Below are 16316 nucleotides of genomic sequence, written 5' to 3'. Positions count from 1 at the left end.
GAGAAGTCTTGACCACATCTGTCACTTTGAAAGCAGTATTTTGGGTAGCTTTCAGCTCTGTTTTCTCTCTGGGGACAAAGCTTGGATTTTCTAAGAAGAGTCTAAAATTGAAACTAGCCTTCAAGAGACCATGGAAAATAACAAGAAATGCATAAATTTCTAGTCCAAGTCTGGGCTTGCACTTGCAGGTATGAGCTGTGTTTATATCACAGTCCCTTCAACCCATTCTCCTCCTACTTTAGAAATCTGTCTTTGCCAGCTATTTCCTTTTCTTTCACTGTTGCATATTTACAGGGTTCTTTCACCAATTCTTTTCATTCTTCCCTGCTACTGTTTACTTGTACATTTTGATAACAAAATGCCTCCTAGGGTTCCTCTTGGACACTCTCTCCTCTTTATGCCCATTGGTTTCCACCTAACAGTGCTGTTTCAGGACCTGTGTATTTTCTCTGGTGAAAGCAGCTGCTTATGGCTTTGATTTCTCAAAGCACTGGGTATGTACGTGACCATCAGCCACTGATTTTACCCTCAGTTCTAGGGGCTGAAGCTTTGTCTGATTTCCATTCCATCCCTGGGAGCCATGACATCATCTCCATGGTATTCTGAAATTATACCCAATGGTCCTGTTTTTTCCTCTCAGACTTTATTGAAGAAATCTGTTATTTCTTTCAGTGTTGATGGTACTGAGTGTGTTCTATATGTCTTTAGTGATTTATGCTCAATGGGGTTTTTTTTCAGCTTTGCAATTACACTTTCTATCTCTCAGTACAAGTGTTACCATTAAGCTGTACTGGATCTGAGGTGAGATTTGATCTGTTGAGGACCTCTTTTGAAATGCTTGTTTAAACTGTTTTCTACCTTAAAACTACAGCTGTGACAGATTAACTATTTTTTCCATCTTCATTTTCCATTAGCCAAATTTCTTGAACTTGTTTATTGAAAAACCAACCCTGAAGACAGATGTACTTGCAGGATCATCCCAGTCATGGCATTGATCATTTTCAGCTAATGTGGTGAGGTGATCAGCAGCAGTGGTGCTGCTTCTTGGAGGAATGAGCAGAGGCTGTTCATGGATGTGTGCAGTAATGTGGTCATACTGTCTGCATTCACAACATATTTGTTCTCTGGTGTTCTCTGGTCTCTCTCTCATATTTCCTCCCGCCTGGAAGAGGTGGGAGGAAAAAGTACATAATGAGTAATTTCCCAAGAACTGGACGATCATTTTTGCTTCTCCGTCAATTGCATAATTACATTTTTAGTTCCCAGCTGCTGCTTTCATGAGCCTCTACATTACAGAAGCTCCTTCAGACCAAGGACCCAGTCCTTTTATTTGGCTTACTCTCCATCTCTGCTGTCTGTGCAGCCTGATCTAGAAAGAATGAGCTCTTCTGATTAACCATAAACCATCTGGGAGAATAATGCAGGTTCTGGTGTCTGCCCTGGGCTCCAAATAACAGCATGCACTTAGAGCCGTAGTAGCCCAGGTCAAGTTTTCCCTTTCTTTCCCCTCCTTTTTTTTCTGTTCTCTATAGGTCCAAAAAAGAACATCTGTTAAGCCCATAGAGACATTTTGGATAAAAAATGAGGTGTCTTTTTGATGGTTATATACATGGAACTCAAATACATGAATCTTACTTTCACCACTAATTTTTGTTTTGGATAATGCCTTTAGTCTTCAAATAGTATTTCCAAGGTGTAAATCTACACTGATGTCAATAGGTTGACATCTGCTTTTAAAATTTTATGCCACTTTTAAACACTTATGGTAATAAATATGTTTTTAAAAGTCACTTTTAGACATGTATGGTATTTATTTGAATATGTTTTGCATCACAATAAGAAAAAGAGTGAAGGTGGGCCAGTACACTTTATCATAACCGAGCTTGCCTGCGGTGATTTTTTTGGCTATTATTTAATGGTAAAAATGTAGCAGTCTTGTGTGTTTTGTTTAGACAAACGGACCAAGTCAGCTGAATGCTGAGGGGATGGAGGTTTTGACAGACGCGTCCTCAAGCAGAGCGATGGGCAGCGCGCTGCCGATGCCATCAGGGCACACCGGCGGAAGGGTCGCGTCGTTTCTATGGGCTCACGGCGTGGCGGCTTCAGGCACTCACACTCTCCCAACAAAACCACATGTGTGGGAGTGCGTTTATCGACGCATAATGGCCAGTGAAAGCACTGAGCAAGTGTCTGGCGGGGCAGGCGAGTGTAGCTGCTGGCACAGCAAGCAGCACCCAGCTGGCACGGCCGAGCCCCGCTCCCATCCCGGGGCCGCGCCTGTGCAGCGCCCGCGGCGGCGGGGCCGAGGCGGGGCTTGGCCGCTCGCCCCTCCCCGGCGGCGGCGGCGGCGGCACCGTGCGCCGAGAGCGGCTCCTGCAGCGCCGCCGGTGCCCCGGCCCTCCCACCGCCGTATAAAGCCCGGCGCGGGGGGAGCGCCCGTGGCTGCCGCCCGCCGCGGAGAGGAGGCGGAGGAGGAGGAGCGCTGTCTGCCCGCCGCCATCCCCAGGCGCCTTCTCCCCGCTCCTTTTCCACGCCCGCCCCTTTCCCCCACTGCCGGGGGCTGCTGGCGCGGCCAGGCCGGCGGGTGCGGAGGGCGAAGATGGCGAGGAGCGGCGCCCGGTGGCCGCGGCTCCTGCTGCCGGCGCTGCTGGCCCTGGCGCTGCCGGCGGCGGCGGAGCGGCGCCCCGGTCCCGCAGGTGAGCGCGGTGCGGGGGCCGGATCGGGATGCGGTGCGGGGTCCAGATCGGGATGCGGTGCGGGGGCCGGATCGGGATGCGGTGCGGGGGCCGGATCGGGATGCGGTGCGGGGGCCGGGATGGGATGCGGTGCCGGGGCCGGGATGGGATGCGGTGCGGGGGCCGGGATGGGATGCAGTGCGGTGGCGATGCCCGCAGGAGGTGTGTGCGGCGGCGGGGATGCGCGGCTGGCCGGGCGGCATCGGTCCCTTTGTGCCTTGCGGCTCGGCAACATCCGCCAGGAAGGGAACGCTGAGACCCGCCGCTTGGCCGGTTATTTTTATTTATTTATTTTTTTATTCCCCACCGGCCCGTCCCTGCTCCGCACGGTAACGCGGAGCGGCTCGGCGCTGGGGGAAGGGACCGCCGGGGCAGCGCTCCCCGGGTTGTTGTCGAGACGAACCGCTCGGCTGAAACTGTCTTAACCCGCCCAGGAGTTCATAGATGCCTAATTCCACTTAAGGGAAGGGAAGAAAAGAAAAAAAGAAAAAGGATTCCTTAAGGGGAATTGAGACTCCTAAACTTTCTCATTGCCAGCTCCCCCGCCCTTTTTCTCCCGTCTCCACGAGACAAGGTGTTGATGAACATATTTTTCCAGTGCTCAAAAAAGCACTAGCATCAGTCACTGCTTCTCTGAACTTGAGCAACTGCTGATGAGGTTTCCTACTTCGTGCAAAAGTCAGCCGGAGACTCCAGTGCCCCTTCCCGTCCTGCAGAGCCTTAGAGCCTTCCCTGCCTTTCGCTCGTGTAGTGGTGTTTGCTTCAAGGAGCCAGGATGTCGAAAGAAATTTTATCTTCAACATGGAAAAGAATATATACAGGAAATTCCCTCAGAGAGAGGTGTCCAAACACATGTATATCCAACAATATGCCAAAACCTCTTTTTTGCTCTAAGACTGTTTAGAGTCTGTACTTCTGATTTCTATTCTAGGCATTTCATCCCACTACATTATTATCACATGAAATCCAAAATAGTTTCATTTCTTGGCTTGTTTTCTCCATAGTTATCAAGTTATTTTTAATATCTAGCTTAATTTCTTCTGGGGTGAACAAGGAGGCTTCTTTATTTGAGCAGCAAGTTTTGTCAGCAGGTTCTAAGTTTGATATTAAAGCTACTGCTTTAGTTGATAAGTAGTATAAAAAGTTAAAATAATTTGAAAAAACCCAAACTGTTGAAGAATTCCAGACAACTCAATGAAGTTCTAACTTCCAGTTTTTGTAATACTTTGCTACTTTTGTTCGTTCTGAGTGTTTCTCTGAAGGCTATGGTGTGGTTGCTGTGTGTTGGGGGGGTGTGAGCATTGCTCTTCAGCCCTTGCTGCCCCTCGGAATGCACCCCCTGGGGACAGGTTTGAGCAAAAAGTTAAGCTCCTATCCCTGTTTTCAGGGCAGTGAGATTGTAAGTTGAACTTCTTTGGAAATTAGTTATGGCAAACAGTTATTCCCGCAAACTTATCTGTTCAAATAATGTTTTGTTTTAACTGCACTTGAAATGTGGGCTCTCAGGCTGGTGTGAACAAATAGCTGGCATGGTAAGGATTCTTTTTTGATCCTTCTGCTTTTCAAATGTGTGCAAGGCAGAGTCCCTATTCCAGACAGCAGTGTATGATTCAGCAGCCCAAAAATAGACTGCCTTGTCTGTATCAATAATAAAAATGATTCTACACAAGTTACAGTGCAAGGAAGCACTGGTAGTTTTATATAAGGTGCTCATGTAGGAAGATCTTAATTCTTTTTAATTTAGACACGAGCAGCCTGAGTTGTAGCAATTCTCTGCTGAACTGAAACCGCTCCGAGAGCAGTTTCTTGACCTCAGACACTGCCTGCTGTGTTACTTGTTTTTATTCCAATTTTAACCCTTGAATGTTTTCCCTAAGTCTGTGCTGTATTACTTGAAGAAGTAATACAGTAAACAGACCTTATGGTGCCTCTATTTCTAGAAATCTGTCTTTCAATTTCTAGTCTATTGATACTTTGTACAATTCAGTGTGAAACAGCTGGTGAAGACATGTCAATTTACAATTGCAATTACATGTCAATTTTTACTGCAGTCCGTTAGTGTTGCTTGCAACAAAAGCTCTAACAAGACTGTCTGGAACCAACTGCCAAGCTGCATCTTTATTTCTTAATCAGACCTTCCTCAGAAAGGCTTGGAAAAGTGATTTTGGGAGAGCTGCCTGTTGCACAGCACCGCTTACAGGGAGCAATCAGTGCGGCCCTGTGGCAAAGTGTGTTTGCAGAAATCCCTCTGCTCCTTCCTTGGCCGCAGGGTTATGTTTCAGGCCGTACAGAGAAGAGCACTGTTGAGCTCTGAAACACTGGCTCCTGTGTGCTGGAGATGCAAAAGTTTCTGTGTTAAAACATCAGCGCTGAAATATTTTCATTGCACCACGCTTGCTGCTTGCAAATTGCTTGTTGTGACACGCAGAAAGTCGATGGAAATGACATTTGTGATTGTGTGAGAGGCAGACACTCTCTTGGCAGCAGATGTAAATGATGTTCTCACCTAGGATGCTTTATCCATCAGCTGTTTGCAGGAAAATGCCTTTGCAGCCCGTGGGTCTGTTCCCCGGCGCAGCTGTGGCGGCTCGGCCGGAGCTGCGCTGAGGCCTTGGGGCCCAGGTTGTGATGGTGGCCGTCAGGCTGGGGTTGAAGTGGGCCCCATGGTTTGTGGTTGTCCGTGTGCCCTCCCAAAGCAGGAGGGGTGGCCTGGGGGCTCCAGCAGCGTGGGTGGCTTCCCAGAGCAGCTGGGCTGGGAGGTGTGGTGGCTTGGCTGGCTGTGGAGCACTGAGCCACTGGGCTCTCCTGCAGCCCAGCGTCCCCCAAGTGCTGGTCACAAATGATTCCTGCAGTAACTGCTGGCTGGCCTAACTCTGCAAGGAGTTACAGCCAGCATGTACTGCTTTTAGAGATACAGCTTGTACTGCTGCCATTTCTGTTAATTGGGGCTCAGCCCGAGTGCTCTGAGTGACAGCGATCAATAGGCCTTTCCTTCTGGGTCACCTGTGGTGCCCAAACAAGAAAATTTAGTCATTCAACCATCCTGATGTACTTATTAGAAGTACTGACAGACTCTACATGCTTGGGGAAGGAGAGGCCATAAGCACAGCTCTCTGTGCCTGCCTCTGTCTCTCTGCCCACTTTTCTGTCTCTTGCCTCTTTACTGGTGCTATTTCTGTCACCTTTTGTCACCACAGTACCCAAAACTGCTACATAAACCTGTGTTGTGGAAAAACCTTCTCCAGATCTCTTGGGAGTTGTGTACCCTTTTTGTGAGGACTGCATGAAAAAGCTGCTCCTTAGAGGAGAAGGGGAAAGGCAGAGGGTGATGAAGGCAGAACTGACTGCAGTAGGCAGTGCTTAGGTTACCTGTGTCTGGGGCACATCATGCAGGTACCAGCAGTGTGCCCCACTTAGATGGAATTATTACCTACTCATGGAGATATCTTTAGCTTCCAGCTTTGAAATAAATAGTGAATGACAAATGAAACAGTGTGTAGTGGGAGGTGTGGGTGTTTGGAAGTTAGTTAAAAATAAGCAAACATTGTGGTAGAGGGGCAGAGCAGTGAAGTTGTGCTTTCATCATGTATTTTTTCCTGGAAAATACTCATCCTTGAGGATACCTAAGGTTTGCAGTCTGAATTCTCTATAGCACTTGGGTTAGAGGCTGCACAATGCCAGCTAAAACCAAACCAACCAAACAAAAAAATCCTGTAGATTTATTTCTTTCTTTTCATAGGTGAATGTAATAATTAAGCTGTGGAAGTACACCACAGGGTTGGATGTGTCATTGCTTTGCTATGATATATGGTGGGGTTACTGCAACTTTGATTGTAAAATGCATTTTCAGTTAAAGCAAGGAGAAGTGAAGCAGTTGTGACCTTTATCATCAGCACTGGATGCTGTAAATTGCACTGAAGGGACACAGTGGAATGACCACTATATTTATCTGACCCAGGGGTGGTTTGTGTGAAATGTATTTCTGTCAAGGATCTAAACTAACATTATTTCTCAGGGTTTTCTTTTGGTTGGTGGCATATTCTGGGGATTTATCATTTATGGGCAAGTTTTTAGCTTTTTCCTTCACTGCTGCTTACTTAAGCATAAGTGACTTTGTCTTTTCATGGGGAAGTGTTTAGTTTGTCTGTTGAATTAGCACTATTGCACTGTGTAATCAAAAGCAGTATCTTTCCATTTGTTTAGAGCTGCCAGTCTGAATTACAAATTAATTGACATGCTGTTTAAGTGAATTCCCTTGTCAAGGGGAATTAGCATGCTTGCAGTAAGGGCATTTTTGTTTATAATGTCAATTTTTTATAGTTTTTGAGAGACCAGTTGCAAACAGGTTGGAAAGGGAAGAATATTTTTGATCCCTCTTAATTTAAACAGTAGCAGGGTTCTCTCCAGCACAAAATACAGCTTGACCAGACTAGCAGCAGGTTTGTATCTCATGTGTAGTAATGTAGTTCTGGAGAATAAATGACACTTAACTCTCAAGGAATACGTGCTTGCAAGCACAGCCTGATACTACAAGTAGCTTTAGGATTAATACAACTGCTTCTCGATTTTTTCTTTAAGGTGAATTTGATTTTAAAAATATGGATTACACTGGTGATAAGGAGACTAAATACAAAAGGTTGCAGTTTTATCCCAGATATCTGTTTTTGTAAGGAAAGAGCAAGTATGCTTTTAAAGCAGCAGTGTTTTTAATTAATGGAAACATACTGTAAGGAAACAAAGACAAAAAAAATGCTTAACAAAAATAGACTTGTTATTTAAGTGCCACTCTTCTGAGAATGAATTCTGTACCTGTGGTTCTGTGTTAATGTGCTGAATTAGCCCATTCTTGCTGAAATCAGCTGTGCAGAAACTAATCAACATCTGATAGCATTGCTCTTTTAACTTTTTCTTCTTTGTAAATTAAAAATAGATTAATTTTGTAATTCACATAAAACTTTAATACAGTGTCTTTGTAAGCATTTTATTTAATTCTGCCTTACTTCACTGTAAAGCTATTGTGTTGGATCAGAACCAGGCCCATAACTTTAATACTTGAAGCTGCTGGGTGAAATGTATGATGTTAAAAACACCTTTAAATATACATCATACATGCCATGTCATGGTGTCTTGTGTCTCAAGTAGGACAGAATTTTTATTTCAGGATTTGAACAACTGAGTTGAACAGGACAGGGCACAAATGTGGAGTTTGAATTTCTTGTTCACACAGAAAAGGGAACTTCAAAAAGTATGGTTTTTTTTTTTTTTTTTAATTTATTTCTGGGGCAGTGTCTCTTGTGTGTGAAGAATTTTACATGCCCAGTGTTCGGACACAGGGCCAGATGTGAAGCTGTAGGGCAGCTTTTTCAAATGAACTGACTGATCTGGGTGGTAGCATCTGCTCACAACATGAACCGCAGTGCAGGCATCAAGGATGATGAAGGACAGCTGTGGGTCTTCAGGATGGCCCCACTTCCAGCTCAGTTCCTCTCTGTTCTCTTTTTTTTTAAAGACTAGTTGAAGGAGAAACTATTATTGCAAATCTTAACGGCTGAGTTTCATTGATGGATTGATTAACTGTCAAAAGATTGACTTCAACCATGCCTGGTGCTGTGTGTGACTGACTGCTTCTGTTTAAACAGCTGGGTTTGTTAAACAACAGCCCGAGAAGGAACATGCTCTTCTGCAGATACATATTTATGAGAGAGACAAGAGAGGGCAAGGCTGCACAAAGGCAGAAGCTGAGTAAACTTTCTCACTTAGCCAGCTGATGCTAATTGTATCCTGCTCTCAGCTGCACAGCCCTGATGACAGTTTATAGCAGGGCTCTCCAAGCCGTGCGTTCAGGCAAGGCACAGCCTGTGCCATGACTCCATCCACTGCCTCTCAAGATGTTTGTGGTTTCTTTCCTATTTGGGCACCCATAAACAGCTGCAACCTGATCTGTTCCCCATTTGTCAGGAAGTTAGGCAGCTAGGAGTTCCTTCATGCATGGCAATGATGTCATTTACAAAGAGTGGATTTTAATTTTTTTCTTAGTTTGGGAACTAAGGAATACGTCTTATCTTTGCCTTACTGCAGAATAGCTGACTCAGTATGCAGAGTCTCATCCAAGTCCTCTGAAGCTGATGGAAAAGCACTTTACTGCTGCTTGTATTTGGCTTTGTTTAGCTATCAAAACAAGGAAATCTTGTATTAGAGTGAGTGCAGGCCTGAGCACTGGCCAGTGCTGCACTCAGGGCTGACGTGCGTGATTGATGAGTGCACATACAGTTCTTAATGAGCTCTTGTTGACTATATATTCAATACTTCTGAATTAAAGAAAGTAAGTTAAGAGCCGAGACATAATCAGCTTTCAAATGTTTCCTGAAACCAGTTGTATACTGAGAGTTCCTGCTAACCTTTGAAAGTGTGTGTAGATATGGATAGACATACACAGAAAGAGCTGTGATTTGTGTGTCATAAATGTTTATTTAATTGGTTTTGAACTGGCTCTGTTCAACATTTGATCATTTTAATGTAAGTGTTTTAGCTGCTGTATTGGTGTGACATCAGAACCAGTGTGGTAAAAGACAGCAGTGAGCAGCAGCTCTGTACACTTGCCATTTGAGTCACTCTGCCCGGGAGAGGAAAGCGCCTGTTCACACCATGGCATGCTGTGAATTACAGCCTGAGGGAATTTCAGTTTGTAGGAAAAAAAAGGAAAAAAAAATTATAGTGTCCTGTCCAGGGGCTGTGTGTTAGCAAGTGCTAATCTAACATAGATTGTCTACTGTGAGAAAATTGAGAGCAGCTCCTGCTTAGTGCAAGGATGTGTTTTTGCTAACTCAGCTTCTCTGTTCCTGCGAAACACATGAGAAGAGGGAGAGCCCTGTAACAGGCAGGGCGTACTGTGGCTGGGGAAGTTGAAATATTTGAAACTGGGAAATGATACTTTGTATATTTCTTTCCCCAGAGAGCTCCTGAAAGCTTCTTGCCTTTATTAGGTCTATTCCCTATCTTGGGACACTGTTGGCAGCTTCAATACCAGCAGCTATTGCTCAGTAACCTCAGCAAGATTTACAGATAATGTGGAAGAGCACAGGAAGGATTATCCATAGACAGCCCATGCATTGAGTGATCCTGATAGATGCCAATAGTAATCATAAATTCCAATTGTGGCTATAAACTGTTTGCAACGGCTTAAAGACAGAAGTACCTTAGAAGAACCTCATAAGTTTTTGGAAATTACAAAAGTAACGTTTGTGTTACTGTCTGTATTTTGCAGTAAGATCTGTATTCATAGAAGTGCAGTGATTAAAGGTAGATTTGTCATACAGAGGAAAACAGATACTGAGGTCTGTACAGTAAGGTCAGTTTCTTCAAATTCTGGCCTTTAAAGGCTTTGGTTCCTAGAAAACCTTCTCTCTCACACAAGAATTGTGTTGGTATAGAAAATCAGTATGTACCAGGTGTTTGGCAATCCATGACTGCTCTTAACTTGCTATCTTTTAATTCTAATTTTATTGTCTATTTTAACTTGTACCACTTTCTGATCGCTCATGAGCTTTTCAAGCATATTTTGTCTCCCATCCAAGGATAGTTTTTAGCATCAATCCAACCATACTACTGAACTGCAGAGAATCCAATCTTATAATGTGATCATGGCTATGGTTAGTGGGGCTTTGAAGCCAGTCTGCCTCTCGGGGAAGCAGTGAAGTGTGGGATGAGTGGAGGCATGCAGCAGTGTTCTGAACTGAGCATTGTATAAAGATGAGATTAAAAAAACTTCAGGACTCCCAAGTATGAAGTAGTATTGTTTTATGCCCCAGTCATCTTTCCCCCTCCTGCAGCGTAATGCACATTTATTTCCTGAGAAAAGAAGATGACCATGTTTGCTATTTCAGCACATTGTTGTGTTTCTAAAGAATCCTAGGGGGAAAATAAACAGCTGTCGGATGGCTCTGTCTTTTCTCTCTTTATGCCAAAAGTTTTATTTGACCAGAAACTCTTCTGTTGGCTTACTGCTTTATTTGAGCACATGCACATCACAAACTCTCACTGGATGTGTGTATGCATATATATACATATAGCTTGTGTTTTTCTCATTGTGTATTTAAGATCTTTGTTTGCTGCTGGATTACAGTAACTAAGCATATGTCTGTAGGTATAACTTATAATCATGGTTATATTGTATATGATGGGTTTTTCCCATCTCCAGTTGTTTGACATCTTTTCAGAGTATGTGGATTTTCAAATATTTTGACATGGAATCCTAAGTTTAGGCAATAACTCCTATTCATAGTGGAAAATCCAAATTCCTTTTTGTAAAGTCTAATATTGCCTTTGTCAGTGATAAGTGTAAGATTGTGTTGTGCTAAAAGATCTGGATTTTGAAAGTGCTCTGTGGTATTTTAGCTGTCTTAATGGTTCTTGGGGTTTTGGGCATATGGTCTGAGTCCATATAAATGGGGAAGTTGCTGTTGGCACCACTGGTGCTTCTCGAGTTATCTGCAGAGCCTCAGCTTGACATGAAAGCATGTGGAGGAATTGGGTTTTGTGCTCTTTAATTTCAAGAGGAATCCATACTGAAAACATTTTTCAGTTGTGTTGAGCTTTAGTGCATTTCTCCAATGATAGAGAAGCATGCTTCTGTGAGGTGTCAAGGCATGCTGAATCAAGTCTGTGATTTGCTTGGAGTTTGTTTGGGGTTTTTTCCTTCCTTTTTTTTCTTTTTCTGTTTGTTTTTGTGGGAAACTATATCCTGTTGGTTTCCCACAGTACCAGAGATTCAGGAGACAGAGTAGATAATTAAACAGTTTTATCAATGACCGTGGATACATCCATGTGCTTCTTCCAGGTATCTGTTCAGCCTATGCTTTAGTACTACCAGACCTTTCTTTTCCATTTTGTCTGTGTTTTTTTTTTTCCTTAAACCCACAGAAGTATTCCTAGTATCCTTCAGTTTCCAAGCTTTTTCTCTGATATCTAGCAACTCATTTATTAGCTTGCTGTTAATTTATTTTGCATATTGTAATAACTGACTTTGGGTATCAGTCTTTCCATTAAATGAGCAATCATTCCTGTGTTGAGCAGCTCAGGGTGGGATGTAATCTGCAAACAGGAAAGTAAGCTGTTTCATGTAGACACTAGAATCTGGATAAAAATGTATTACAAGTACCAAACTTCATTTGTTTACCATTATAAGCAACTAGTTTTAAAGACAGAGATAGATTTTAATGTCATAATGTGGTACCATGAACAGATGTCCTTTGATCTTGCAGCTCACTTCTACTCCAGAGAATTCTGTAGTAGAATCCAAGGACTAAATGTCAGCTTCTGTGTGGCTCTGAGCAATATCCTCAGTGTTGGCTGCTCTGAAGCTACTATACCAGTGCCCACAACCCCTGGTAGAAATTATGTAGTAATCTCTGAGAGCGTTCATTCAAGATAAATAAGAACCATGTGGGTGTGTGAGGAATGACTGTAGTTCTTTGCATGCTTCTTTGCCAGGATACGAGGAGAAAGGTCACCGCTACTTAAAGCAGTCCTGCCACAGCAATTCCTGGCTTAGACCTTGCCAGGCAATTCACTGAAGGCAAAGCCCCTGGTTTATTGATCTTGTTTCTGGAAATAAATATTTATGATGCAGTCAGGTCCCTGGAAGTAGCAGCAAAAAAAGTCTAGAAGTGGGTTGTTTTGATAAACTTTCACTGGATTTCCTAATGCGCTGCATGTGCTCTGTGTGCAGTGCTGTTGTCTTTCACAACTTGTGTGCTGGAGGGTTTCTAATTTGCATGTAAAAATGAATTCTGTTAGTCACTGGATATACTTTTCTTGGCTAAACTCATGCCCTCTCAGGCTTGTTTTCAAAACAGAGCAGCTGTTTTGTGGGTGTGACTATCGGAAATCTGTCTGACACAATTTCGTCCTAGTAACTGAACACATACCTGGCATGGAGCTCTTGAGAGATTTTTTTTTCATGCCTTCCTGTTGAACTTCAGCATAGGGTTTACATTTCCTTTTTGCACAAACTGACTTGTGGAAGTAATTGCCAAGCTCAGCAATGCCCTGGGTGAGTGCCAAGGTGCCTCTGGCAGGTTGTGTGCGGGGGAGCCACCAGCCCGTGCCCTCTGTGGCATCTCAGCACCCTGCCAGTGGGAAGCAGGGGCACCACCTGCTGTGTTCTTGGGCTCATGGAGGCTGTCTTAATGGTTCTTGGGATTGTGAGCATACAGGCTGAGCCCATATAAATGGGGAAGTTGCAGTTGGCACCACTGGTGATTCTCTAGTTGTCTGCAGAGCTTCAGCTTGTCTTGAAAGCATGTGGAAAAATTGGGTTTTGTGCTCTTCAAGTTTGTGCTCTTCAAGTTTGTGCTCAACTTTGAGGATGCTGTTCCTGTTGGAAGACACTCCCAGGATTGTATTTGTCCCTGTGTGGGGTGGATAGTCAGGGCTGCACTGCAGAGCTGCAGCCTGTGTGAAGATCACACCGCAGAGCTCCTTGGGGGGACACCCTGATGGAGGATGGGGGTTTGTGGAGGGGAGGGTGAAGCAGGAATGGTGACTGGCTGCAGCTGGAATTCCTTGTGGGCATTTTGCAGTGCTCTCACTGGTGAGTACCAGGCTGCAGAGGCAGCTTGGGGTCTGAGTAATTGCAGACCTGCTTCCACTGCTGTGCCTGGGTCTTCACTGCCCAGCTGGAGACAGGGATGCTGCTGGGGGCTCACTCAGCCTCTCTGTGCAGGGAGGGCTCTGGTGCAGCCCTGAGCCTCTGCACCCATAGGGCATCCTGGGCCAAACCTGCTCTGTGCCCAGGGACACTGTGGGTGGCAGCAGCTGCAATAGCTGAGCACATCCTGAAATGGAAATGACACTTGGATAAACTCACTGCCTTGGGAATGGTGTGCTTCACATTGTGCTTCACTCCTGCAAGATCATGGAAGTCACTGTATCCACGTTGCTGCACACAACTGGGATAAGTGTTCCAAGAAGTTGTTGTACCTAAATGTAGTAAGCAAGGAATAGATTTTTTCAAAGTGCATGAAGTTGAAAAGGTTGAAAAGAAATTAGCAGAAGTATTTAGTGGTCAGAAGCATTCTCTTCACTCACTTCCACTGGAAGAAACAAACATCTCCCATGCTATGTTTAGTGGAAATCTGCCAGTGAAACTGTTCAAGTTGTCACATCTAAATATAATCACAGCAACCTGCAGGAACTAGGTTAATATTTTTATTAGCTGGAGGAGGATGGTTCTGCTTTTCTCATTTGGTTAATAATACCCTCTATAATGTGCCAAGGTAACTATCATTTGCTGCAGTTTCCATTGTCTCTCTATTTATACTATATATAGAATAAAAGCATGTTTCTCTGCTCTTTGGTCAGACACAACTTAAAAAAACCAAACCACTGCAAAAACCAAACAAATCAAAGCAAAAGAAGCCCCAGTGAAGACTAAGTAATCTAGAAAGAAACTCTAATTCTAAGGGGACTTCAAATGCTATAATTACAGTTCTGCTGCACTTAAAAAATTATTTAAGTACCACCTGCACTTAAAAGTGAGTGGTGCAACAAAGGCATAAAATAAAGTCTCTTCAACTTCTTCAAGTCTAATTAAAAAAAAGACCATGGGTAAGCATGTTAAAAGGAAAACATTTCTGGTGTAAACAGTACCTTTTAAAATAGCTTTCTTTTGTTCTGTGACTGTTTGCAACCCCCATTATCTTCCCCAGTTATCTTCCAAATCTGGCAGCCCTTTTAGATTGCTTCATTGTCTGGTGGTGCAGTACAGGCTCATTTACCATTTCATATCAGTATAAACTGTTTGCCTGCTCAGCTTTCTTCATTTTGTACAGTTCGGGTTGAAATCCCTTATGATTTGGCACATTATTCTCTTTCCTCCTGTTCCACAAAAGTCAAGTAACATAACAGACTCCATAGTGAATCTTGAAATACATGAATAATGTGTATTCCATTAAGAGAGAGTAACAATATCCCATAAAGAACACTAGATTATTTTTTGCTTGCCAAACTGTACTTGTATGTTAGTTTAAACTTTCTTTGACTTAGTAACTGTGGAAGGAATCTGATGCAGCCCACATTCTGTCATTTCCATCATGTTGTCAAGTACAGATTTTTGAGATCTTTGCTGTTAGCAGTTCTTAGCAATGTGTAGGTGTGAAATATGCCTTCTTCAAACCAAATTCCATGGTTAGAGTCAGTGAGCTGGTCACCTAGGAAACTTTTAATAATGGATCCAGTTGGCTTGATGATGCAATTCTGGTATGATCAGATTTTTCCAGTTCCCTGTAATTTGAAAATGTAGTGCTTGAACAAAAAGTAGTCTTAATTTCCTTCATGGAGGAAAATCCTCCTCTGCCTTCAGGTCTGTTTTAGTCACAGTCTAAGATAAAATGTTCTTTATTCATTTTGTGGTGATTTCAGTAGAATTACTTGAAATTGCATGATCTTTGTAATAAACTGTTTGGAAGGTATTGAGTCATTACTGCTCTGTTTCTGTCTCATTGTGAGTCCATGTGAACTCATTGCACTGTGAGGTCCTCCTGTCCTTTTGAGATGTATTTGGAAGATTTTCTTCTGATTCTTTGCTACAAAAGTGTGCTAGCACTTAATTTGCTCCACCTTTTTCCCCCTCTTATCTTCCAAATCTGGCTTTCCAAAATTTTTGGAGGTTCAAGTTGAGTTGATGGAAGAATTTATAATATTTCTAGTTTCTTCTTTGCTGCATATTGTATTGCAGAAGTGTTGGGTTTGGAAGAGCTGGCAGTTAAAATTGTCTCTAGGACCTTTGAGGAAAAGGATTGTGCCTTGCCCCCCTGTTCACAGACATGTCTCCCAGACACCCCCACCCAAGGAAAAAAGTAAAGAAAAGAAAAAAAGGCAATAGCAGGATGTGAGAGAAATCCAGAAAATTGTGTGTAGTGGGGAGGGCAGGTAGAGATGTTGTCTGTAGCTGAGGAGCTTGGGCAGTGTCAGATAAAACTGCAGGAGCCCTGCTCAAGGCACAGGTTGGTTTTGGTGGTGTAGGTACTGGGCACAGGGTGCTGTCACTGCTGAAAGGTTACACCTGTTCAAGGAGTGTCTGGGGAAGAGCAGGGTCACAAAGCAGATCAAGTGTTCTGCAAATTGCAGGAACACCACCTGGGTCAGGAGCACCCTTAAACTGAGACCAGTAGCAAAAGCAGAGGTGGTATCCCATGTGCTTGTCTTATCCCTGCCCTACCCCATGTGCACCAGTGGAGCTGCTGGGGAGGATGGAGCAGCCAGAGCACTGTCACACCTGGCAGGATGCTCTGGAGGTGACCAGGGCTGATCTGAGCTGTAGTTCAGTGGAAACAGTACAAGTGCCACCTGAGACTGGTCTGCAGAGTTTGCCTGGTGTGGGTACTTCAGACAGACCTGAATTTCATTAGAATAGGGGGTTTTATGCTGCTCTACAAACTATGTCTGTATTCTGACAGGTATTTCTGCCTGTGTCAATATACTTGAAGTATTGGCTGCAGAGCATTGCATGAGTGAGTTACAAAGTGCATTTCTTCTATAACGTGGGAACTGGGTCATCATCTTTTGTGTTAACTTTTGCTG

General features: G+C 43.7%; 1 protein-coding gene across 2 annotated transcripts in view; it reads left to right on the top strand.

Moving 5' to 3' along the window:
* Nucleotides 1–2332: 2332 nt before the first annotated feature.
* Nucleotides 2333–16316, top strand: part of PLOD2 (procollagen-lysine,2-oxoglutarate 5-dioxygenase 2) — a 48295-nt gene continuing 34311 nt past the window's right edge. For both annotated transcript variants that reach the window (XM_077183935.1, XM_054639105.2), the window contains exon 1: nucleotides 2333–2696. In XM_077183935.1, coding sequence (XP_077040050.1) covers nucleotides 2600–2696 — 97 coding nt within the window. In that variant the 5' untranslated portion in view covers nucleotides 2333–2599. The remainder of the gene's footprint in view (nucleotides 2697–16316) is intronic.

This window comes from Agelaius phoeniceus, chromosome 10 (assembly GCF_051311805.1).
Source record: "Agelaius phoeniceus isolate bAgePho1 chromosome 10, bAgePho1.hap1, whole genome shotgun sequence".
NCBI lineage: Eukaryota > Metazoa > Chordata > Aves > Passeriformes > Icteridae > Agelaius > Agelaius phoeniceus.
This window is presented reverse-complemented; position numbering and strand designations above follow the sequence as displayed.